The sequence below is a fragment of the Alnus glutinosa genome, chromosome 2, assembly GCF_958979055.1.
Source record: "Alnus glutinosa chromosome 2, dhAlnGlut1.1, whole genome shotgun sequence".
NCBI classification, from domain to species: Eukaryota; Viridiplantae; Streptophyta; class Magnoliopsida; order Fagales; family Betulaceae; genus Alnus; species Alnus glutinosa.
Window position 1 is genome coordinate 4,412,549 of NC_084887.1, and position 23,295 is coordinate 4,435,843.

General features: G+C 37.9%; 5 protein-coding genes and 1 long non-coding RNA gene across 8 annotated transcripts in view; 1 reads left to right on the plus strand and 5 right to left on the minus strand.

The window, feature by feature from the left end:
• LOC133860716 (putative disease resistance protein RGA1) overlaps nucleotides 1-23,295 on the minus strand; it is a 53,036-nt gene that overhangs the window by 27,724 nt on the left and 2,017 nt on the right. The window lies entirely within an intron of this gene.
• Nucleotides 1,082-9,675, minus strand: LOC133860193 (uncharacterized). The gene is made up of 2 exons (XM_062295840.1): nucleotides 9,619-9,675; nucleotides 1,082-1,828 (listed from the first exon to the last, which is right to left on the minus strand). The coding sequence occupies exon 2, from the start codon at nucleotides 1,820-1,822 to the stop codon at nucleotides 1,082-1,084; it is 741 nt and encodes a 246-aa protein (XP_062151824.1). The 5' UTR covers nucleotides 1,823-1,828; nucleotides 9,619-9,675.
• On the minus strand, nucleotides 2,364-3,715 carry LOC133860194 (uncharacterized). Its single transcript, XM_062295841.1, has 4 exons — nucleotides 3,291-3,715; nucleotides 2,941-3,198; nucleotides 2,754-2,853; nucleotides 2,364-2,375 (listed from the first exon to the last, which is right to left on the minus strand). Exons 1-4 carry the CDS (start codon nucleotides 3,713-3,715, stop codon nucleotides 2,364-2,366), a joined length of 795 nt encoding a protein of 264 aa, XP_062151825.1.
• Nucleotides 16,260-18,035, minus strand: LOC133860829 (uncharacterized). The gene is made up of 4 exons (XR_009898936.1): nucleotides 17,165-18,035; nucleotides 17,007-17,069; nucleotides 16,708-16,903; nucleotides 16,260-16,610 (listed from the first exon to the last, which is right to left on the minus strand). It is a non-coding gene; the product is annotated as an uncharacterized LOC133860829 (long non-coding RNA).
• Nucleotides 18,397-23,218, plus strand: LOC133860195 (uncharacterized). Its single transcript, XM_062295842.1, has 4 exons — nucleotides 18,397-18,979; nucleotides 19,136-19,271; nucleotides 20,067-20,182; nucleotides 23,118-23,218. Exons 1-4 carry the CDS (start codon nucleotides 18,397-18,399, stop codon nucleotides 23,216-23,218), a joined length of 936 nt encoding a protein of 311 aa, XP_062151826.1.
• LOC133860715 (putative disease resistance protein RGA1) overlaps nucleotides 22,241-23,295 on the minus strand; it is a 79,453-nt gene continuing 78,398 nt past the window's right edge. Inside the window, exons 4-5 of the mRNA XM_062296299.1 lie at nucleotides 22,696-22,840; nucleotides 22,241-22,499 (exon numbers count right to left, since the gene is read on the minus strand). The gene's annotated coding sequence lies outside the window, so the exon portion shown is untranslated. The remainder of the gene's footprint in view (nucleotides 22,500-22,695; nucleotides 22,841-23,295) is intronic.

Consider the following 23,295-nt stretch of genomic DNA (forward strand, 5'->3'; position numbering starts at 1 on the left):
ACATATATAACAAACAGATAGCGATAAAAATACTTTAAAGAAAAAGAAAAAGAAAAACAATTACCAACAAATATTAAAAAGATAAACATATATATTTAATTACCTCCTCGTGATTAAATCTGGCATAACTTTTAGATCCCGCACAATGGGGTAGGTCATTCCGCTCCCGCAACCTCTTCATCCGTTCAGAGGTTGCCTACGCATTGAACATGAAAATAAACATGTAACAATTGACACACCTAAATTAAAAATAAAATTAAATGAACTGTTATTAAAAAATAGTTGACGATTTTTTGGCCCACATACGATTTTATTCTCTCTGCACCAATCTCTCAGCAGGAATTCTACATCTTCTGCATCATACTCCTCAAAAAATTTCTCCGGCATTCTCGCACGGATACTCTCGGGCGTGTCACCGTCTCCAATTTGTAGTTGGGTTTTGAACCTCGACTTCCACGAGCGGTGCTTACGTCCAATATCATTCCACGCCTCCTGTTGTGCCCTGCGCATGTCTACTGATACAGGTAGATAGAACTCCTCCTGCACATTTCAATCAAAGCATTATAGGTTTAAAAACTTCAACCTAAACATTAAGCTCAAGTTTAATTCAAATAAATAATTAAATTATATTCATAAACATACCATCAGCGCGTTCCACATTGCCTGCTTAATCTGCCTATTTACCCTCGCCCATTCGTCCCGCATGTGTATGTAGGACCCACTCCTGATCATCTTGCCCACTTCCCGCCGAAAACGATTGCAGGCTCGTCCTACAGGTTGTATAGCAGCATTGTACTGCAATACAATCTTCTTCCCCCTCGGGAGCACCCAGTTTCTCGCTGGGTCGTCAATCACCTCATAATAAATGGTCCCGTCTGGGTTGTACCCTAATGAAAAAATATATTCAACATTAATTTAATTGGTTAACACTAAATAACACACACACACATATATAAACAAAATGTAATCAAATAGTTATTTTTTTCCAAACCAAAAAAAATATTTTGGTAACATAATATGAGTTTTAAGGATGTCTACATATGTACTTACCCATCAACCGAATCTGCCCAGTCCCTATGTGCTACGTCGTTGGGTCGCCTGCAACCTCCTCGCCAACCTCTCCGGCTGGTGGATGATGCTGATCATCATCTGAATCCATACCCTGGGGGCTACCGGGGGCCAACTGATCGGTACCCAACATCGCAACGTCCTCCTCGTGGATAGTCTGGCTCCCCCCCACATCTGGCATCTGACTCTCACCAGAAAGCGGCATCTGACTCTCACCGGAAAGCGGCATCTGCCTATCTACATGCCCCGGGCCCTGACTCGCCCCCGATGCTGGCATCTGTCTCGGCCCCAAAATCTGGCCCTGCATCGCCGCCTGTGCCGGTATCTGTCCGAACCCCACAGCCGGCATCTGCATCTCCCCGGTCTGTGACAGTGGAAATCTACCATCCTGCGTCTCACTATCAGGGTTACACGTCGACGGTACACTATACGTAAACGGATAGTACGGCGCATGACCCTGTTGACCCATCCCCTCTCGCATCCACCATCGATAGGCGTTACCCGGTTGGGTGAACCCTAACTGAGATAATGTCGGCGGCTCCGACAATGGAGAGCTGCCAACTCCAGCTGTGCTGGTCTGCCCGTGATCTGACGTGGGCACGGCCACCATACCCGGCAACAATGGTCTATAAGGCCCGTCTGGGTGGTGTGGCCATGCCGCAGTATATACTGGCGTCGAATCAGTGGGCGTGGTCATGGGGGGCACGGGTGGGCGAGGTGCCCGATATGCATAAGGATGGCGTCCCTGGTCCATCAATACCTGCGAACAAATGTAGACAAATTAATTATAATATTTTTTGTAATATATTTTTAATGAATATGCAAATTATACAACGAAATTTATACAAATAATAGAAACCCTTATTCAGTTCAAGCGAATTGTACAAACAATTTATATATCAGTCAAGTGTGTTGAGTTCAAGCTAATTATACTCACAAGAAATACATCAATCATTGTATCACGGGAGCTTCAATCGGATCAATGTCGGGCCTGTCGTACTCAAATTCATCATTCGTATAGGGTAGGTCATCAGTGGCTAGTACGAGCGGTACGCACTCATGGTAGGTTGTACCATCCTCATTACTCCCATCCCCCTGGCCAACGTCGTACACGTTGCGCGGTTTGGTCCTAACCGCACAAACCCAATTTGGGTTCCTTTCATCTTCTACGTAGAATACTTGATCCACCTGAGATGTAAGCACGTACGGCTCGTCCTGAATCAGTTCTCCCCTGTGGACGAGGTGATTGAAGTTGACAAACACTAGGCCATACTCGTCTATCGTGAATCCTCTGTCTATCGTGGGGTCTGCCCAATTGCACTTAAATAAGACGTACGTAGTCCTGTCATAGTACTCGACCTCAAATATATCGGTTAACTGCCCGTAGTACGTTTCGCCTTCAACAGTAGGAACACATACGCCGCTGTTCTGAGTCCTCCTTCCCACATCATGAGCAAGCGTGCGAAATAATTTTCCATTTACCACGTACCTGTTGTACTTCACCGCTGTCTCCTTTAGCCCTCTACAACGCATAACCAACTTGTGGCCCAATTCCTCCATACGTTGATCGTCCAGGCCATCGACCTATGTTTTAATTACAAATAGTAAACATCACATTGGGTACTTATATTGAACCCGCATAAATTTATCCAATTTCAAATTTACGACTATTTCCTTACATATGCACGGTACCATTCGCAGAACTGCTCATGATGTTGTGCTTCAATAAGAGCCTCCGTAATGCGACCCCTAGTGCATGATCGCCTAAGCGCGTCTTTGTGCATCCTACATTCAGCGTATACAATTATGTAATAATTGTTATTATATATATTTTATTCGAATTCTGCTAAATATAAGGTTAGGACTACTTACGTCCGCAAATTGTGAAACTCTTCAGAGTTGAACACAATATAACGATGAATCTGGTGCATTATCAACCGGTTCATGGTAACACGCGTGCCCGCTCCCTTGGATCCATCAGGATTTCTCTGAGGTCTGTTGTGGAATGTTGGTGCGTTATTCAGATACCTTGAACAGAACGTTATCAGCTCGGTCGCTATGTACCCCTCCGCAATGCATCCCTCAGGAGCTGCTTTATTGCGCACATTATTTTTGAAATTCCCCAGACTCCTGGTTTAAACACATACACGATAATTTAATTGTCGTCAATTAGGATTACAATTAAATAAAAATATTTAATTATATATTACGTCGAATTTTACCTCTCTGCCGGGTACATCCATCTATACTGCACGGGTCCGCCTAGTCTACACTCCCGCACAAGATGCACGACCAAGTGGACCATGCTGGTAAAAACCCCTGGAGGGAATATCTGTTCTAGCTTGCACAAAGTGATACAGACGTCACCCTGCAGTCGGTCCATATCTTCTTGTGATAGCTTTGTTGAGCATATGCCTCTAAAAAATGCAGAAATCTCCACAAGAGGTCTAACCACTTTATCAGGCAATGACTTACGCAGTGCAATTGGGAGAAGCTGTTGCATCAGTATATGGCTATCATGGCTCTTCAAGCCGGAAATTGTACGGTCCTTGAGCCGAACACATCGTGAAATGTTCGAAGCGTATCCGTCCGGGACCCTAACATTTCGAAGAACCTTCAGAAAATTTTCTCTGTCCTCTCTAGACATTGTGTGACAGGCAGCGGGAATATACGTTTTACCGTTGGCGGCCGTGAACGGATGCAACTTAGGTCTCAATCCCATTTCCTGCAAGTCCAGCCGAGCTGCCAAGTTGTCCTTTGTTTTCCCTTTTATATCCAAAAGAGTGCCAAGTATATTGTCCATGACATTTTTCTCTATGTGCATAACATCAAGATTGTGCCGAAGCAAATTGTCTTTCCAATACGGCAATCTGAAAAATATACTTTTCTTCTTCCATATAACATCGGAACTCCCTGCACCCTTCTTCCGCTTCTTCCGTTTCTTCTTCTTACCCGCGGTCTCATCCCCAAACGCAACTCCGTCCAACTGTTGGAGAACCTCGTATCCGCATGGCACAATCGGTGCGCTGTCAAATTCTTCGGTTCCGTCAAATGTCCTCCTGTTAAGCCGCCACAGATGTTCAGGCGGCAGATATCTCCTGTGCCCCATATAGCAAAATTTGCACCCGTTCTTTAAGCGTATAGAACGCGTCGATTGCATACAGCAAGGACATGCCTTCGCACCCCTGTTAGGCCAACCTGATAAATCTGCATACGCTGGCAAGTCGTTTATCGTCCACATCAACTGAGATCGCATAATAAAATTTCCCTTCTTTGAAGCATCGAATGTTCGTACCCCTACATTCCACAGTTCCAGTAACTCATCAATCAATGGCTGAAGGTAAACATCAATATCCATACCTGGTGAGCTCGGTCCAGGGATAACCAAGGAAAGGATGAAGGACGACTGTTTCATGCACATCCAAGGTGGCAAATTGTACGGCACAAGCATTACGGGCCATGTGTTGTGGGATGTGCTCATGTTCCCAAATGGATTAAATCCATCTGCTGTCAAACCAAGCCGGACGTTTCTACTCTCTGCCATAAAATTTGGATGTAAAATGTCGAACGATCTCCATGCCTCACCGTCGGCCGGGTGCCTCAATACGCCATCCCTAGTGCGGCCTTCTGCATGCCATCTCATATGGGGCGCAGTATGCTCAGACATGAATAACCTCTGCAACCGTGGGATGAGTGGAAACCACCTCAAGATCTTCACCGGGCGTTTTTTTCTCGCTGATATGATCTCACCATCATCATCTACATGTGTATCAGCCCTCCACTTAGACTCTCCACATACGGTACATGAATCTAATTCTTTATTGTCTTTCCAGAATAACATACAGTCATTACGGCACGCCGGAATCTTCTCATACCCCAGACCCATGCCACTTAGGAACTTCTTCGCCTCATACGTGTTATCTGGCAATGCCTCATCGCAAGGAGGCAACAACTGATTGATGAATTCCAGAATGTCTGAAAAAATCTTGTTACTAATACCTCCAACGCACTTCAAGTTGTACATGTGTACAGTAGCACTCAATTTACTGTGCTTTGTACCAGGGTGAAGGGGCTTCTCGGCAGTCTTTAACAGCTCTTGGTACTTCAATGCATCCCCGCACGAGGTATCTTCATCAACTTGTTGCGGAAGAGTACTGGCGGCTTCAGGAACATCGTGCACGCCGAAGGCGTCACGCAACATGGCGTGCATGTTATCATCCTGTTCCACGGCGACACCCTCCTGTTCTGTGACATGATCACCATGTTCAGTGCTACGGTCAGCGGCCTCTGTGCCACTGTGATAACTCGAACACTGACCAGGAATAGCGGACCCAGTCGTAGTCTCACCGTGCATATACCACAAATGGTATCCCGGATTCATCCCCCGACCTCCAGTCAGGTGGGCAAGAACGTACTCAGGAGTGTGACGCTGGTTATTTCGACAATACTTGCATGGGCAGTAAATTTTTCCATCGCCGGCCGTACAGTTACGAACAGCAAATGTCACAAACGCCCTACACCCGTCGTTATACGTTGTCGTACCCCTAGGTGCTGACATCCAAGACTTGTCCATATTCCTCTGTATAGGGTTAAGAGGACAAGACAAATCATACGTCAAACAAATAAACGTGTAAAAAAGTTGAGCATGTCACGCAACATGGGGTGTACGAATTTATTTCCCTTTTAAAGGGTTTATGGTTAGAGTTTAGGGTTTTAGTTTTTTTGTTATAGTTTAGGGTTTATGGTTTATTAGGGTTTAGGGTTAGGGTTTTTTTTTTTTTTTATTATTAAAAAAAGTGTAGGGTTTTGTTTTTTTCCTTTTCTAAAGGGTTTAGGGTTAGGGTTTGCAAGGGTTTAGGGTTAGGGTTTGTAAGGGTTTAGGGTTTAGGGTTAGGGTTTGTTAGGGTTTATGGTTAGGCTTTTTTTTTTTTAAAAAAAAAAAAGTGTACGATTTTGTTTTTCTCTTTTCTTTTCTTAAGGGTTTAGGGTTAGGGTTTGTTAGGGTTTAGGAGGGTTTAGGTTTTTTTTTTTTTTTTTGTAGGGTTTAGGGTTAGGGTTTGTTAGGGTTTAGGGTTAGGGTTTGTTCGGGTTTATGGTTAGGTTTTTGTTTTTTATAAAAAAAAAAAAGCCTAACCAGAATTTTGTTTTTTTCTTTTCTTTTCTTAAGGGTTTAGGGTTAGGGTTTGTAAGGGATTAGGGTTAAGGGTTAGGGTTTGTTAGGGTTTAGGGTTAGGGTTTGTAAGGGATTAGGGTTTAGGGTTAGGGTTTGTTAGGGTTTAGGAGGGTTTAGGTTTTTTTTTTTTTTGTAGGGTTTAGGGTTAGGGTTTGTTAGGGTTTAGGGTTAGGGTTTGTTCGGGTTTATGGTTAGGTTTTTGTTTTTTATAAAAAAAAAAAAAGCCTAACCAGAATTTTGTTTTTTTCTTTTCTTTTCTTAAGGGTTTAGGGTTAGGGTTTGTAAGGGATTAGGGTTAAGGGTTAGGGTTTGTTAGGGTTTAGGGTTAAGGTTTGTAAGGGATTAGGGTTTAGGGTTAGGGTTTGTTAGGGTTTAGGAGGGTTTAGGTTTTTTTTTTTTTTGTAGGGTTTAGAGTTAGGGTTTGTTAGGGTTTAGGGTTAGGGTTTGTTCGGGTTTATGGTTAGGTTTTTGTTTTTTATAAAAAAAAAGCCTAACCATAATTTTGTTTTTTTCTTTTCTTTTCTTAAGGGTTTAGGGTTAGGGTTTGTAAGGGATTAGGGTTAAGGGTTAGGGTTTGTTAGGGTTTAGGAGGGTTTAGGTTTTTTTTTTTTTTTTAGGGTTTAGGGTTAGGGTTTGTTAGGGTTTAGGGTTAGGGTTTGTTCGGGTTTATGGTTAGGTTTTTGTTTTTTATAAAAAAAAAGCCTAACCAGAATTTTGTTTTTTTCTTTTCTTTTCTTAAGGGTTTAGGGTTAGGGTTTGTAAGGGATTAGGGTTAAGGGTTAGGGTTTAGGAGGGTTTAGGTTTTTTTTTTTTTTTTAGGGTTTAGGGTTAGGGTTTGTTAGGGTTTAGGGTTAGGGTTTGTTCGGGTTTATGGTTAGGCTTTTTTTTTTTATAAAAAAAAAGTGTAGGATTTTGTTTTTTTCTTTTCTTTTCTTAAGGGTTTAGGGTTAGGGTTTGTAAGGGATTAGGGTTTAGGGTTAGGGTTTGTTAGGGTTTAGGAGGGTTTAGGATTTTTTTTTTTTAGGGTTTAGGGTTAGGGTTTGTTAGGGTTTAGGGTTAGGGTTTGTTCGGGTTTATGGTTAGGCTTTTTTTTTTATAAAAAAAAAGTGTAGGATTTTGTTTTTTTTCTTTTCTTTTCTTAAGGGTTTAGGGTTAGGGGTTAGGGTTTGTTAGGGTTTAGGGTTAAGGTTTGTAAGGGATTAGGGTTTAGGGTTAGGGTTTGTTAGGGTTTAGGAGGGTTTAGGTTTTTTTTTTTTTTTGTAGGGTTTAGAGTTAGGGTTTGTTAGGGTTTAGGGTTAGGGTTTGTTCGGGTTTATGGTTAGGTTTTTGTTTTTTATAAAAAAAAAAGCCTAACCATAATTTTGTTTTTTTCTTTTCTTTTCTTAAGGGTTTAGGGTTAGGGTTTGTAAGGGATTAGGGTTAAGGGTTAGGGTTTGTTAGGGTTTAGGAGGGTTTAGGTTTTTTTTTTTTTTTTTAGGGTTTAGGGTTAGGGTTTGTTAGGGTTTAGGGTTAGGGTTTGTTCGGGTTTATGGTTAGGTTTTTGTTTTTTATAAAAAAAAAGCCTAACCAGAATTTTGTTTTTTTCTTTTCTTTTCTTAAGGGTTTAGGGTTAGGGTTTGTAAGGGATTAGGGTTAAGGGTTAGGGTTTAGGAGGGTTTAGGTTTTTTTTTTTTTTTTAGGGTTTAGGGTTAGGGTTTGTTAGGGTTTAGGGTTAGGGTTTGTTCGGGTTTATGGTTAGGCTTTTTTTTTTTATAAAAAAAAAGTGTAGGATTTTGTTTTTTTCTTTTCTTTTCTTAAGGGTTTAGGGTTAGGGTTTGTAAGGGATTAGGGTTTAGGGTTAGGGTTTGTTAGGGTTTAGGAGGGTTTAGGATTTTTTTTTTTTAGGGTTTAGGGTTAGGGTTTGTTAGGGTTTAGGGTTAGGGTTTGTTCGGGTTTATGGTTAGGCTTTTTTTTTTTATAAAAAAAAAGTGTAGGATTTTGTTTTTTTTCTTTTCTTTTCTTAAGGGTTTAGGGTTAGGGTTTGTAAGGGATTAGGGTTAAGGGTTAGGATTTTGTTTTTTTTTTTTCTTTTCTTAAGGCTTTTTTTTTTTTTAAAAAAAAAAATGTATGATTTTGGTTTTTTTTTCTTTTTCTTAAGGGTTTAGGGTATAGGTTTATGGTTTTATTTGATTTTTTTTTTAATACGGGTTTATGCTTTAGGGTTTAGGGTTTAGGGTTTTAGTGTTAGGGTTTCTTTTTTTAGAAAGTGTATGATATTTTTTTTTGTTAGGGTTTAGGATTTAGGGTTCGTTATGGTTTAAGGTTAGGGTTTGGTTATAGAAAATGTAGGAATTTTTTTTTCTTTTTTTTAGGATCTAGGATTAGGGTTTAGGGTTTTAGTTTCTTAGGGTTTAGGGTTTAAGGTTAGGATTTTTGTTTGTAGTGTTAGGAATTTTTTTTTTAGAAAGTGTAGGAAATTTTCTTTTTAAGGGTTTAGGGTATAGGGTTTAAGGTTAGGATTTTTGTTTTTAGTGTTAGAGTTTCTTTTTTTAGAAAGTGTAGGATATTTTTCTTTTTTAGGGTTTAGGGTTTAGGGTTTAAGGATATGACTTTTGTTTTTAGTGTTAGGGTTTCTTTTTTTAGAAAGTGTAGGATATTTTTTTTTAGGCTTTAGGGTTTAGGGTTTGTTTAGGGTTTAGGGTTTAAGGTTTAGGGTTAGGGTTTTTAGGAAGTGTATAATTGTTATTTTTTTTTGAATTGTGTGTAAAGTGTTTAGGGTTAGGGTTAGGGTTTTTATTTTTAGAACATATATAATTTTTTTTTTTGGGTAAACTGTAACGGTCAATTTTAATTTTTATCTTATTTTATTCGTACCCATTTTATTTGTTTGTCCCATTTATTATTTTCAAAAGTGTCATCGTTGGTTTATAACGCTAAACTAATATCGGATATTGATTGATTTTGTTTGACTAACAAAAAAACATTGTGGTCCATAATAACACATTCAAAAATATCTATATATATAACCTCTCAAATAAAAACTTAGGACAGAAAAAATTAAAAACAAAAAAAAAACACAACATGGCAAAAAAGAACATGGCTTTCAAAATACATGCAGTAATAGTGAAAACAAAAACACAAACTATAGCAATTTAAGCTTACACTAATTCAGCAAAATTGAAAAAAAAAAAAAAAAAAACAGAAATTTAAGCTTACACTAATTCTGCAAAATTGAAAAAAAAAATTATAACACAGTCCAAAAAACATAACCAATTATCAATCAAGAACAAATGTCCAAATTATTACAATAAAAATTATTACAATATATATATAGTTAGTATTTCATTTACATGTTGAAAAAAAAAATGAAATACAAATTTAAGGGGAAATTTACTCACTGTCGATGGTAGGTATCTCCTATGAATTTAGGACTCCTTCTATATATATATACCTGCATATTCAGATATACATTATGGAGAAAAAAAAAAAAAAGTTAGCAAATGTATATATATATATAACACTAAATTTATGTGCAAATAATATTAAGAACATATATATAACACTAAATGGTTAACCGGCGACTGAACCGAGAGAGAGAGAGAGAGAGAGCCACTGACCGGACCGGAGTAAAGGGAACCGACGGCCTGCTCGCGCTGCCGGAGGGACGTCCCAGTAGAGAGAGAAAGAGAGAGAAAGAGAGAGAGAGAGAGAGAGAGAGAGAGAGAGAGAGAGAGAGCCGGCTGTGAGAGAGGGAGAGCGAGAGAGCTAGAGGGAAGGTCGGTGAGCTAGAGAGAGAGACAGTCGGTGAGAGGGAGAGGTGACCACACCGGCCGGAAGAGCTCGCCGGAGAGACAGAGAGAGAGACAGAAGAAATGAGAGAGAGAGAGAGAGAGAGAGAGAGAGAGAGAGAGCCGGCTGTGAGAGAGGGAGAGCGAGAGAGCTAGAGGGAAGGTCGGTGAGCTAGAGAGAGAGACAGTCGGTGAGAGGGAGAGGTGACCACGTACACCGGCCGGAAGAGCTCGCCGGAGAGACAGAGAGAGAGACAGAAGAAATGAGAGAGAGAGAGAGACGATCGAAATGGGTAGCTTCCTCTGGAAGCTACCCATTTAAATTATAATATACATTTAATTTAATATAATATATATTATATTTAATTTATTAAATTATATAAACATTATATAATATATAATGTTTGGCCAGGTGGCGCGCGGGAGAATTCCCGCGCAGCATCTGGCCAAACAGTTGGGCACGTGTACTTAGTACATGTGCCCAATTGGAGACGTGTATATAAATACACGTCTCCAAATGGTATATATATTTAATATAATATTTATATATATATATATATATATATATATATATATATATATATTTATTATATCTATTTTATATAAATCCATGCAACCTAATATATATTATATCTATTTTATATAAACCCATGCAACCTAAGTTCATGCAGTGCATGTACTGCATGTACATGCACTGCATGAACTCATGTTGCAAAGTTTTTTTTTTTTTTTTTTTTTTGGGTCTACATATATGCTTCACAAAGTTGGTTTAATTATGCATATAGTACAATATGTCAATTTAGGGTTAGGGTTTACGTACTTATAAGTACACCATATATATATATATATATATATATATATATATAACTCATCATATAAACCCTAATTATAAGTGTATGTATTTTGTATAGCAAAAAACCCTAACCCTAAAATACACGTCCCCCATTGTAGAAATTTTATTTAATTAAAAAAAAGTGTAGGATATTTTTGTTTAAGGCCGGGTTTATGGTTTAGGGTTTAAGGTTAGGATTTTTGTTTTTAGTGTTAGGGTTTCTTTTTTTAGAAAGTGTAGGTTTTTTTTTTTTTATTATTTATTTTTTTATTTTTTTTAAGGATCTAGGATTAGGGTTTAGGCTTTAGGGTTTTACTTTCTCAGGGTTTAGGGTTTTACATATAGCATATAGTACAATATGTAAATTAGGTTAGGGTAATCTACACCGTATTTTTGGATTAGATTTGTATGATTAATAATGTAAGAGTTTTTTTTTAATTTTTTTTTTTAAATAATTAATACAACACAGAATTTTTTCTTTTAATATATATTTGGCAAATTAATAAATTTTTGACACGTGTATTAATACACGTGTCCAATTGGACACGCATATGAAATACACGTGTCCAATTGGACACGTGTATTGAAGCACGCGTCCAAAGCTGACACGTGTAATAATACACGTGTCCATTTGGACACGCATATGTAATACACGTGTCCAAATGGACACGTGTATTAGTTACTCGTGTCCAAATGGACACGTGTAATAATACACGTGTCCAGTTGGACACGCATCTGAAATACACGTGTCCAAATGGACACGTGTATTAGTTACTCGTGTCCAAATGGACACGTGTAATAATACACGTGTCCAGTTGGACACGCATATGAAATACACGTGTCCAAATGGACACGTGTATTAGTTACTCGTGTCCAAATGGACACGTGTATTCAATACACGTGTCCATTTTGGACGGCTCTACAATTTGACACGTGTCTTTAATGACACGTGTCAAATTGGACGCGTGTCTACAGTAACGGGTACTGTAGACACGCGTCAAATTGATAGTATTTTTGTAGTGATATCAGCAATAATTTTGATGATTTCTACAAGTAATCCAAGTTTATCTGTTGTCTCTATGACTATAGCACTAAGAGCATTTCTAATAGATTATCTATCTCTCACTTTTAAGCTAGAATAGCTAAGCAAAATCATAAAAAAGTCTTCCATCCCATTCCCTACTAAAAATAAAAAAATTAAAAATTAAAAAAAAAAAACCTCGTATTGGCATTTACAGCCTTTTTCAATTTCATTGATGATATTAGTTTTAATCGAACTTGGTCACTATAGTATAAACAATTTAAAATTGCAATTCTTTCTATAGCATGGTCCAGAATTGTAACGACCCACCCCCAATAACACAATACTGTCCGCTTTTGGCTCTCCAAACCAGACTTCCCAAGAGGTCACCCATCTTGGGATTACTCTCGCAGAAGCACGCTTAACTGCGGAGTTCTGATAGGTTCATGACCATCACGGCTTTAAAACGCGTTGTGTCATAAATGGTGTATTTATACATATAAGCATATCCTCATTCCCAGGCGATGTGGGACGTCACAAGAATAGTAGTGAACTTTAATGATAGTTAGAAAAATGACCGTTAAAAAATTATTGTGTTAGAAAAATGACTGTTTTAACGAAACTATCATTGCAAATTAAATATGACTGTTAGAAAAATGTCCGTATGAAAAAAAAAAAAGTTTGAAAAAAAGGACAACAAAAAAAGTACAATATACTATAAAGGAAAATGGAGGGATTTATCTCTTGTATATAAAATCAATGTACTGTTGGTTTATTTCAATAAGCAAAATAAACATTTTTTTTCTTCAGAGTTTTTTAGTTTAGAGTGATATTTGGCTCATAACTTCTTCAATCCTAAAAATGACCCCTGGTTCTTAAATACTGTGATTCATTATCATTATTTGATTTCTTGTGATGGTTTTTCGGAGATACTAGGTTGGTGGTGACGGAGAATAGGACGGTGATTAGTTGCTAGAGATGAGAGTTTTATTTAATGCATGCTTTTTTGGTAAAGATGAGTTTTAATTAAAATGAATAAAATATTCTAAAATTTATTATTTTAATAAATTAGAGGTGTTTAGATAAGCTACTGGAGTAAGGTCTTAAAAAGTGGTTAGCTAAGTTAGCAAAAGTGCGTTTTGATTAGCCATTTTGCATAAAAAAAAAAATGTACGAAAGCCATTGTGAGTACTCTAACAAGGCCGACAGTTTGAACTTTCTCCATCAACTAACCAAATCTAGCTGTAAATATATTGTGGACTATATATATAAGAATTCAAGAAATTCTTGTAGGGACTACCAACCCCCTCCCCTTACTTTTTAATATTTATCATTTTTAAGTTCTATGATTATTTATTTTTTAGTAAAAACTATATTTCATTTGTATTTCATCAGTTTATATATATATTTTGTCTTTTTGGTCGTTACTTTTAATGTATGAGGCAGAGGCTCTCTCATGAGGAGGAAAAGGGAGGGAGAGGTTGTGTTATTTCTTAAATTTACTTCATTAAAAAATAAGAAAGTGATTTGTATAGAAATTGTAGAATTAAGGAAGATGTGTTTGGTGTAAAGCGGAAGAGCAAGCCAATGGGACGGCACTGCTTTAAGAAAGTCGAATGAGGCCATCTGGCCATGTGCGTTTGTCTCAAGAAAAGGAAAGCGAAGAAAACAAAAAAGCAAAAGTAAAAGTAAAGGACATATTAAATTGGGGGATGACAGACTGGAAGTTTCATCAGCAATTCAGTAATTATGATATCTTTTAATTTTTTTTGTTTTAGAAAAACCATGTGGTACTTATAGTTGGCCAATTCACAAATCACAATAAGTTTACAAAAAATAATTTTAAAGCCCTTAAGGTAGAGGTGAAAATATGAGTGGATAATATTTGCTTGAATTTGTTATTTGCACATATTCATTATCCGCATATCCGGATGTAGATGCGATTTTAAGATAAGCAAATGCGATTAATAACTGTATTCACATTCGCTCGTGTATGTATATATATATTAAAACAATATTGTTTTGGATTCGGTAAGTTTAAGATCTTTAAATTATGTTAGGTTTTTTTTACTATCATCTCAAAGTCATATCTCATTATATTTATTTATTTTTTCTTTTCTTTGAATAATCCAAATCTTGATTACTCTATGAAACAATGACCTTTTATGGCTAATAATCATGAATTGTGTAACAAGTGAAATTTTAATTTATTTAAGCTTTCATATAGATTTGGATAGTAATTCAAAATGGCTATTACCGCATATGCGAATAGCGGATAATAACCTTAATAACCGCCTAGATGCGAATGCTTTTTTTTTTTTTTTTTTTTTTTTTTTTTTTTTTTTTTTATAAGTAAAGCATATTCAAAAGGCGCAACCCATAGTACACAGAATGTATACATGAAACCCCTAATTCAAAGAAAAAAAAAAAAGAGCACCTATCTATAAATTCAAAATAAGAACACTCATGCATAAACTGAAATTTCTTTCTCCACATAAACAACGTTTGTAGCATCATTCTCTTCAAAAGCATCAAATCAGTCTCACAATCTTCAAAGTAATAACCGTATTATGCAGATGCAAATATTGTTAATAACCGCATCTGTATCCGCATTTTCACACCTACTTTTCACTCCTACTGAATGCATGGTCTCAAAAGTGAAAGGAGAGGGTTTTTGTAAACAAAAATACATTTTTTTTTCTTTTCAAAAAGGCTGAATATATATGGGCTCGAGTTGGCTCAAAAATTCAGAAGCAGGAACACCCACGAGTCAATCAACTAACATTGTCCTATGAAGCTCAACTAAGAATAGTCAATTATTTAACCACAAATAGAATAAATATTAAACAAAATTAGCTAATGCAAAACAATGCCATAAAATATTTATAGAACCCTTGCAAAATGAAAAATGCAGCTAACCATTAACATGGCCAACAGGGTAGGTGTCGACATAATGTCGTCGTCGCTGATATTAATCCTTTCAGCGATGATGTCACGTCATTGATGATCATCAGCAAAGACTATACACGGTAGTAGCTGGTGATAAGTATTCTAATAATGTTTTGTTTAGAAAAGAAAAAATAATAATAATAATAATTGCTTATTGCTTTTTATCCTTTCCCAATTACTGTCTTTATTTTTTGGAATCAATTATCTAAATCCCACTTATTAATCAGCATAGAAGAACAAAACAAAACAAAAAGCTAGAAAAAAGAAAAATAAACCATAGCCAAATTGACATGGACAAATTACTGAACAAAAGTACATGCCATATTAACATAGTAAAAGAGATACATCGAACATCATACATTAAAATATAAATGAAATATAAAATGCAAAATCTAATTGGTAGAAAAATTTGGACAAGGAAACAAAGCGAAACTAAGATATGAACATGAAGAACCTAGCCTTTTTCACAGATCCTAATTATAATTTCGACTCTACACAGTTAAGACTCACCTGTGAGATTTGTACAAGCTCCACAATACATCAACTGTGTGGCTCAATGTGATTTGCACTATTTATAAATAGAGTAGGTAGAGTCCTTTATAGGTCATGAGCATAGAATGAAACACATGCATCGGAAGACAAATACTTGAGAGTTCAACACCAGTAACTGTAGGCAAGTTACGTTGATGATTGAGTATGTTATAGAGTAGTCTATAGACTTGATCAAAGATGGGCCACACATATGCATTGCAATTATTGGGTCTGTTGGGATTATGACATTAGTCACGTCTGTTATCCAAACAAGTTTTTAGGATGGGTCATTATTACTGATATCGAAGGCTAATTGCTGCAAAAAAGAAAGCAGTACTCTTTGGCTCAAAGGAAGAGAAACAAGTAACAAGATCCCCCCGTAAATCAACCTGAAAATAACAAAATGGGGCAAGAACCCAATGGACACATGTTGCATTTAGTGTCCTTAAAAGAATCCATTGGTGGTAGAATTGAACTATTAATGTTAAAGCAATATTTATTTTCAAGTCCTGAAATGAAACCCAAGTCCAGTCACGTTTGAGTCACAAAATTAAATGACACATCCAGAAGAGCAGCATATTCACGTTTCAGTCACAAATGCTAAGCAAGATCAAAGCTTTAGGCTTGATAACAAAACACCATTGACTATAGTATGAATAGGTGCCCTGAACAAATCGTCATGTTTTGTTTCAAAGAACAACGCCAAAGAAATATGGGCATATTAGTATCAAAATTATACCATATAATAATCTAATGTTTTAACTTCAAAATCCTCCTCAAGGCAATATATTTTCAACTTCACTTATTGATAGAAAGGACAGTTGAAAATTCATACAAGGAACAAAAATCCAACAACCCCGTAATGTTGGGGAAAAAACAGAAAAAGGAGGATGTTTACTAGTTTTGGTTATATATATAACACTGAAAATTCACCATTTTTAATGGAATTTTACTTTACAAGGCCATGTATAGATGGTGCTACCGCTAAAGGTACACATCCAATAAGAGCAAGTGAAAGCCAATGCCCTAACAAGTTTGATGATTTACGGTTGGAACTGGAATCAATTTTAATTACACTACTGCTATCATAGGATAGGAGTACCAAGGTTGAAAAAGTGCCAAAATTCACTAGGGGGTTGAAAAAAGCAAGAGAAAAAAAAAAAAAAAAAAAAAGACTCAATCTTGGGATGAGAAGCAGCACTGCACCGTTTGTTGTTGCATCCATAGGCTCAGATTCTGTTGACGACTCAGCTTTGTCACTTCTTTTACCTTGCAATACACCAATGATCCCAAAAAATAACAATTTCATTACATAACTCAGGATAATGTATAGTTCTAGTTTACCAATTATCATGTTCCAACTTACCTTTCTCCTTCTTTCCAGCACCTTTATTCTTTGTCTTCTTCATTCCACTACCAATTCCATTACATAAACCAGGCCTTGATTTCAGGATGATTTATCGTCTTTTTGCGCAGCAGCTCCTGCAGTGGATGAGATGTGACTATATCTGAACCATTTGGCATTAGCAAAATTGTGAATTTTATTTGAGCAACATAATCACCTGCAAAACCAACAACCCATTTTTGAAAAATTAGCAAAACTAACATCAACTGTGAGTGAATCTGACCAGGGTCCTGCTATTAACCAAGATAGAAGTTTCCTACCGGGCTTCTTATGAAGAACACATTCCACAAAACCCAGCCGACCCCTCTTCGCCTCCAAGAGTCCTGTTGTAGAGAAACTCCACATGAACTATTAAAGGTTGAAGAGTAGATGGCAAAAGACAATGTCTTAAAAAAAATGCCGTGAAGGCACAACACACCTAGCTGTGAATGGTATGATAGAAAATTTCTGATTTATTTCACTGAAAATAAACCTAGATGCTTTCATCTTCAAGTTATAGTTCCTGTCAACGGCTCTCTTATAAATAGTCGTCTGTTTCTCATCCAACAGCTTAGGCTGAAAATCCCATAAAAACGAATTTGAGGACTCAATAGAACAGTGCGCAGAAATGGCATATTAAGTTAATATTGACTCCATAATTACCTTGCCCTCACCTGTGCTTGTTACAATATCAACAGCATAAACTTCATTCTCCTCAAATTCCGCAACTTCAACTCTTGTTTCGGGACCAGATACACTCTATACAACCTTGCTACCATCTATCACAAACTGCTTCAGTTGATGGCAAAGAACACCTTCAACAATTTTGCAATCATAAGCAGCGGCAACCTTTTGAATTGCAGCAGTTACATCATCGTTCTGCCAAAGAAACAAGATTTAGGGAGAAAATTGATTAAAGGAGAAGAAGGCAGGAATTCACTTTTCCTAAGAAAACCATAGTAAAAATAATCACTAAATTTAGATTATAGAAAGAAAAGACAACAAGAATGACAGCCATGTATAACACTCTGCTTCCATCAGTTAATATGGACCATAAAACTCTTGTATACACACATCTAACCAATCATACATTGATTGAACACAAAATGTGAACCATTGTTACAAAAATAAAAGTGCAACTATCATTAGCTTAGCCAGTAGGTTAGAGATAGATATATGAATGTACAGACAATGAATGAGGCAGTAACAAGAATCAATGGCTTAGCCAGTTCTAGACAACAGGGAAAAGAGAGAACCAATATCATATTGATCACATGGATAAAGTTGCCTATTGACCAGGCCACCTACCATAAAATGGACACACAGTACACAGCGGCACAACCGAAAAAAAAAAAAAAAAAAAGAAAAAAAAAAAAGAAGACGATTTTGCACTCAAAATATAGATCTGATAATTTGCAGTCTATTAAACACTGAAAACGTAAAAACTGATGTCATCAATAAATGATTAGGGAGGAAAAATTAATAACAAAAGTATTTACCTTTTATCATCAATTTTTTTTCAAATACTGCAATAGTACACTGCTATCGATAGTCTACCACAGGAAGGAATTGAGCAAACTGGCCCAACAGGCTGAATTTTCAAGCACTGCATACACAATATTTCAGCTGTAGCTTTCCTGCCAATAAATATAGATATTAAAAATATTATCTATGGAGGGAGATTTCAATACTACTAGGTTTCCTAGCGAAAGATCTGGAGTTGGTAGTGTGTCTGCCATGAGGGACTTTTGTGATTTCATCTCTGACCAGGGTCTGATGGATTTTCCTCTTGCTGGAGGTTCTTATACGTGGTCGATTTCCGATGATCCTCCTGTTTGGTCCAGAATTGATCGTTTTCTTGTCTCTCCTGATTGGGAAGATAGGTTTCCTGAGGCGTCTCAGAAGAGGCTTCCCCGCCTTTTCTCTGACCATTTTCCTATTCTCCTGGAATGTGCTCACTCTTCTGCAAGAAGTAGGCCGTTCAAGTTTGAGAATATGTGGCTCAAGGTGGATGGTTTTGTGGGGTTGGTGAAACAGTGGTGGGACTCATTCTCTTTTCATGGCTCTCCTAGCTTTGTGCTTGCATGTAAATTAAAGGCTCTCAAGTCGAATTTGAAGACGTGGAATGTGGAGGCCTTTGGTAATGTGGAGAGGAACAAGAGAAAGCTTCTTGAGGAGCTTCAGGCGATTGATATAGTGGAAGGAAGTAGGGCTTTGGTTGAGGGGGAGATTCAAAAGAAGCTGGAGGTCGTCAGTGAGTTAGAGAGATGCTCTCTGTTGGAGGAGGTCAGCTGGAGGCAAAAGTCCAGGGTGAAGTGGTTGAAAGAAGGAGATAAATGCACAAAATTCTTCCACTCTATTGCCAACTCAAACAGAAGGTATAACTCTATTGATTCCTTGTTGATTGGAGATTCCATTTCTTCTAATCCGGCAGAGATAGGGGAGCATGTGGTTCAGTTCTATCAAGATCTCTTCTCGGAGAAGCATAGTTGGAGGCCTCGGTTGGATGATCTTTCCTTTGATGCCATCTTAGAGTCAGAAGCAAGGTGGTTGGAGAGAGCCTTTGAGGAGGAGGAAGTTAGAAAAGTTGTGTTTGCTTTTAATGGTGATAAAGCGCCGGGTCCGGATGGCTTCTCTATGGCTTTCTTCCAAGCTTGTTGGGAGGTGGTGCGCTTGGACATTATGGAGGTTTTTTCTGAGTTTCATGCGAGAGAAGTTTTTGAGAAGAGTTTGAATGCTTCTTTTATTTCTCTTATTCCTAAGACTCCAGGAGCCTTGTCTCTCAAAGATTTCCGGCCCATTAGCCTCGTAGGAGGTATATACAAGATTATTGCAAAAGTCTTGGCCAACAGATTGAAGACGGTTATGGACAAGGTTATCTCCAAATCCCAGAGTGCTTTCATCCAAGGAAGGCAGATTCTTGATCCAATCCTTATTGCGAATGAATGCCTTGATAGCCGTATTATATCAAGGGAGCCGGGAGTCATTTGCAAAATGGATTTAGAAAAAGCTTATGATCACGTTAATTGGGATTTTTTGTTGTATATGTTGAGGAGATGCGGCTTTGGGGGAAAATGGTGTTCGTGGATAGCTCGGTGTATCTCTTCTGCTAAGTTTTCGGTGCTTGTTAATGGCTCACCATGCGGCTTTTTCAACAGCTCTCGAGGCCTAAGGCAAGGGGACCCTTTGTCTCCTCTTTTGTTTGTATTTGTTATGGAGGCGCTGAGTCGCATGATTACTGCGGCAGTGAGTGGGGGTGTGTTGGATGGTTTCAGAGTGGGTGGTGCTTCTTTTTCCCATCTTTTGTTCGCTGATGATACATTGATTTTCTGTGATGCTAGCTCCGCCAAGATTCGGGCTTTGCGAGTTCTCTTGCTCTTATTCGAGGCTGTGTCGGGGCTTAAGGTTAATTTGGCAAAATCCAGCATTATTCCAGTGGGAAATGTCGATAATGTGGGTAGGTTAGCCGACATTTTAGAGTGTGAAGTTGCTTATTTGCCTGTGAAGTATTTGGGTCTTCCATTGGGGGCTCCTTACAAGTCTACTCGTATTTGGGATGGTGTTATTGAGAAGGTTGAAAGACGGTTGGCTAGTTGGAAAAGGTTATACCTATCTAAGGAAGGGCGAGTGACCCTTATCAAGAGTACGCTTTCCAACTTACCTACGTACTATATGTCTCTGTTCCCTATTCCGGTGAGTGTTGCTTCTCGCATTGAGAAGTTGCAGCGCGATTTTCTGTGGGGTGGCATAGGTGAAGATTTTAAGTACCATCTGGTGAGTTGGGAGAAGGTTTGTACTCCAATTTCGTACGGGGGGCTTGGCATTAGGAAGCTGGTTCAGTTTAATCGCGCACTGTTAGGTAAATGGTTATGGCGATATGGTATGGAAAGGGATGCTTGGTGGAGAGTCGCGGTGGACTCCAAGTATGGAAGTTTGTGGGGTGGGTGGTGCTCCAGAGAGGTTGCTGGGGCGTTTGGAGTAGGGTTGTGGAAGTTTATAAGGAAAGGTTGGGAGAACTTCTCCAAACTCCTTAGATTTGAGGTGGGGGATGGGAGTAGGATCAGATTTTGGCATGACTTGTGGTGTGGAGATTCGATTCTGAAAGAAGTGTTCCCTGATCTCTTTGGCATTGCTCGGGTGAAGGATGCGTCAGTGGCGGATAATTTGGAGAATTTGGGCTGGTCCGTTCAATGGAACGTGAGTTTTTTTAGAGAGGCTCATGATTGGGAAGTAGATGTTTTTGCCTCTTTCTTCCAGTGGCTGGGCTCTACCAAGGTAAATATGGAGATGGCAGATTGTCTTATATGGGTCCCATCCAAGAAAGGTGTGTTCAGGGTGAAGTCATTTTTTGGTTCTATGATGTGTGCTGGAGGTACTCGGTTCCCATGGAAGTGTGTGTGGCGGTCTCAGGCTCCCCCGAGGGCAGCTTTCTTCACTTGGTCTGCAGCTCTAGGCAGAATTTTGACCTTGGACAATCTTAGGAAGAGGAACTTAATTATTGTGAATAGATGCTGTCTTTGCAAGCGGGATGGGGAATCAGTGGACCATATTCTTCTGCATTGCGATCTGGCCTCAGCTCTATGGAACAACATTTTTTCACGCTTTGGTATCGCGTGGGTCATGCCTAGAAGTGTGCTTGACTTAGTGGCTTGTTGGTGGAAGTCGGGGAGATCTGGGAGTGCTACTTCTTGGAAGATGGTGCCTATTTGCCTTTTTTGGTGTATTTGGAGAGAAAGAAATCTTAGGTGTTTTGAGAATTTAGAAAGCTCCCTAGAGGAGGTGTTAGAGTTGTTTCTCCATACTTTGTATGTTTGGTCGATGGCTTATTTGTACCCTCTATCTATCAGCTTTGCTGAATTCCTCACTTCTTTTTCGCTTTCTAGTTAGGTGTTTCCTGTTGTATACTTCTAGTGTACGTAGGGGCGCCTTACGCTTTCAATAAAACTATCATTACTTATCAAAAAAAAAATATTATCTATGGAGGTCCACGGACACTCAAGCAAACAATAAAAGGGCAAACTTACGTATCCATTAAATGTACTGGAAGAATCTGCATGTAAATAACATGCCACTGCAAGCTGCACAGAGTTTGCAATTTCTCCGAACCATGAAATATCGGAGAACATTCAAGTAAATCTTCATAATTTGTACTTTCACCAGTTGTTGCCTGAAGTACCTTCTGCTGAGATGCTATTCACTGACTATCATTACCCATTTATATATCTTAATATTTACAAAATCATATTAATCTAAATAGTTGGAATAAGATTCATAAAAGTGTCACACCATAAACTGAACTGTTCATAAGGTTTTGAATAAGATATGTTTTTCTTCTCGGATCAAGAGTTGAATCCTTAAAAACTCTTCATATTTCAGATTCAAGCTTGTTTTCTGGTTCATCCCAAGTATATCATTCCATCCAGCCTTGAAAGTGAGATCACTATGATCCAGGCTTTCATAGGCATCAATGCCTAATATTTTAAATTTGTAACACATTAAAAAAAAATTAACAATCTGAATCTTCAACACACTGAATTTTATAAAAGCCTATTTAGATATTACAAAACCATGAATATAAATTGCAAAGAACATATGCAAAGGCAGCACTAACAAAAGCACTGCACTAACAAGAGACACCTAAACAGAGTGGTTGGTTAAAATGATCTTCAGTTCCAGTCGGTACTCTTGAAGCACAACAAGCAATTTCACTTGAAGACAAACAAGCATTATCACTGTCTTTTGGGATTAAAATGCTTTCAAGCAAGTGGAAGAACCTGCAAATGCAAAATACTTGTTAGGTGGCTTTTAAGGATAGCTAGGATTCTTGATCATGTCCTTCAAGTTCTAAATGCTGATAAAAGGAGTTCAACAAATTGTCGGCAGAATACCGTTTAGAAATGCATAAAATGGTTATTGAATGTCCCCTTTTCACAAGCTCAGCTCATTGTCATTATTGCAACATTTACTCACCCGAACTTCCTCATCATGGAAGTGCTCTGTATAGTGTCCATTGTTTTGTCTACAAGTGAGGCTGACATATCCGAGCATATTGCAGAAATAACCCAATGATTCTCACACCCATATCATGAATTGATGTTTTTCTATGCATGTCTCTCTGACCATCAAAAAACCAAATAATAAACTCAATACTAACTCAAAATTTTTCAATGAAAACAGTAAAAAGGTAAAATCAATCCATGAACAGAGAGAATTGCAGTTAAACTCCAGTAATAATAATAACAAAAAGAATATGTCTAAATCTGCATTTGATTATGAGAAAACCCAGAGTTATGCAGAACTTTTATTGAGTTTTTATGAAAATTTGGGATGGGGATTGACTTCCCTGGTCTATCAAAAGTCTTTTACCCAATACGTGATGCTACCATTTGTAGAATATACATTTCAAATGAAGATGCGAGAAACATTTAGGACTGCCATTGAAGTGAAAGATAGGAAACAATACTGGAAATTTGAGAGCTTTGTGCAGATCTGATTTTTCGGCAAGGTCTGAAAATGTGTCTATTCTTAAAACACCCTTGTTTGTTCCATCCTACTGTAGATTCTGCATAT

Bases quoted from the DNA above. Each gene is read 5' to 3' on its own strand.
- LOC133860193 (XM_062295840.1), bottom strand. From the start codon at position 1,822: ATGGACCAGGGACGCCATCCTTATGCATATCGGGCACCTCGCCCACCC.
- LOC133860194 (XM_062295841.1), bottom strand. From the start codon at position 3,715: ATGTCTAGAGAGGACAGAGAAAATTTTCTGAAGGTTCTTCGAAATGTT. The intron at 3,199-3,290 runs GTAAAATTCGAC...TGTTTAAACCAG, and splicing joins TGGATGTACCCGGCAGAGAG to GAGTCTGGGGAATTTCAAAA. The intron at 2,854-2,940 runs GTAAGTAGTCCT...CGCTGAATGTAG, and splicing joins GAGTTTCACAATTTGCGGAC to GATGCACAAAGACGCGCTTA.
- LOC133860195 (XM_062295842.1), top strand. From the start codon at position 18,397: ATGGAGGGAGATTTCAATACTACTAGGTTTCCTAGCGAAAGATCTGGA. The intron at 18,980-19,135 runs GTGAGTTAGAGA...TGTTGATTGGAG, and splicing joins AAAGAAGCTGGAGGTCGTCA to ATTCCATTTCTTCTAATCCG. The intron at 19,272-20,066 runs GTGGTTGGAGAG...CTGTGATGCTAG, and splicing joins ATCTTAGAGTCAGAAGCAAG to CTCCGCCAAGATTCGGGCTT.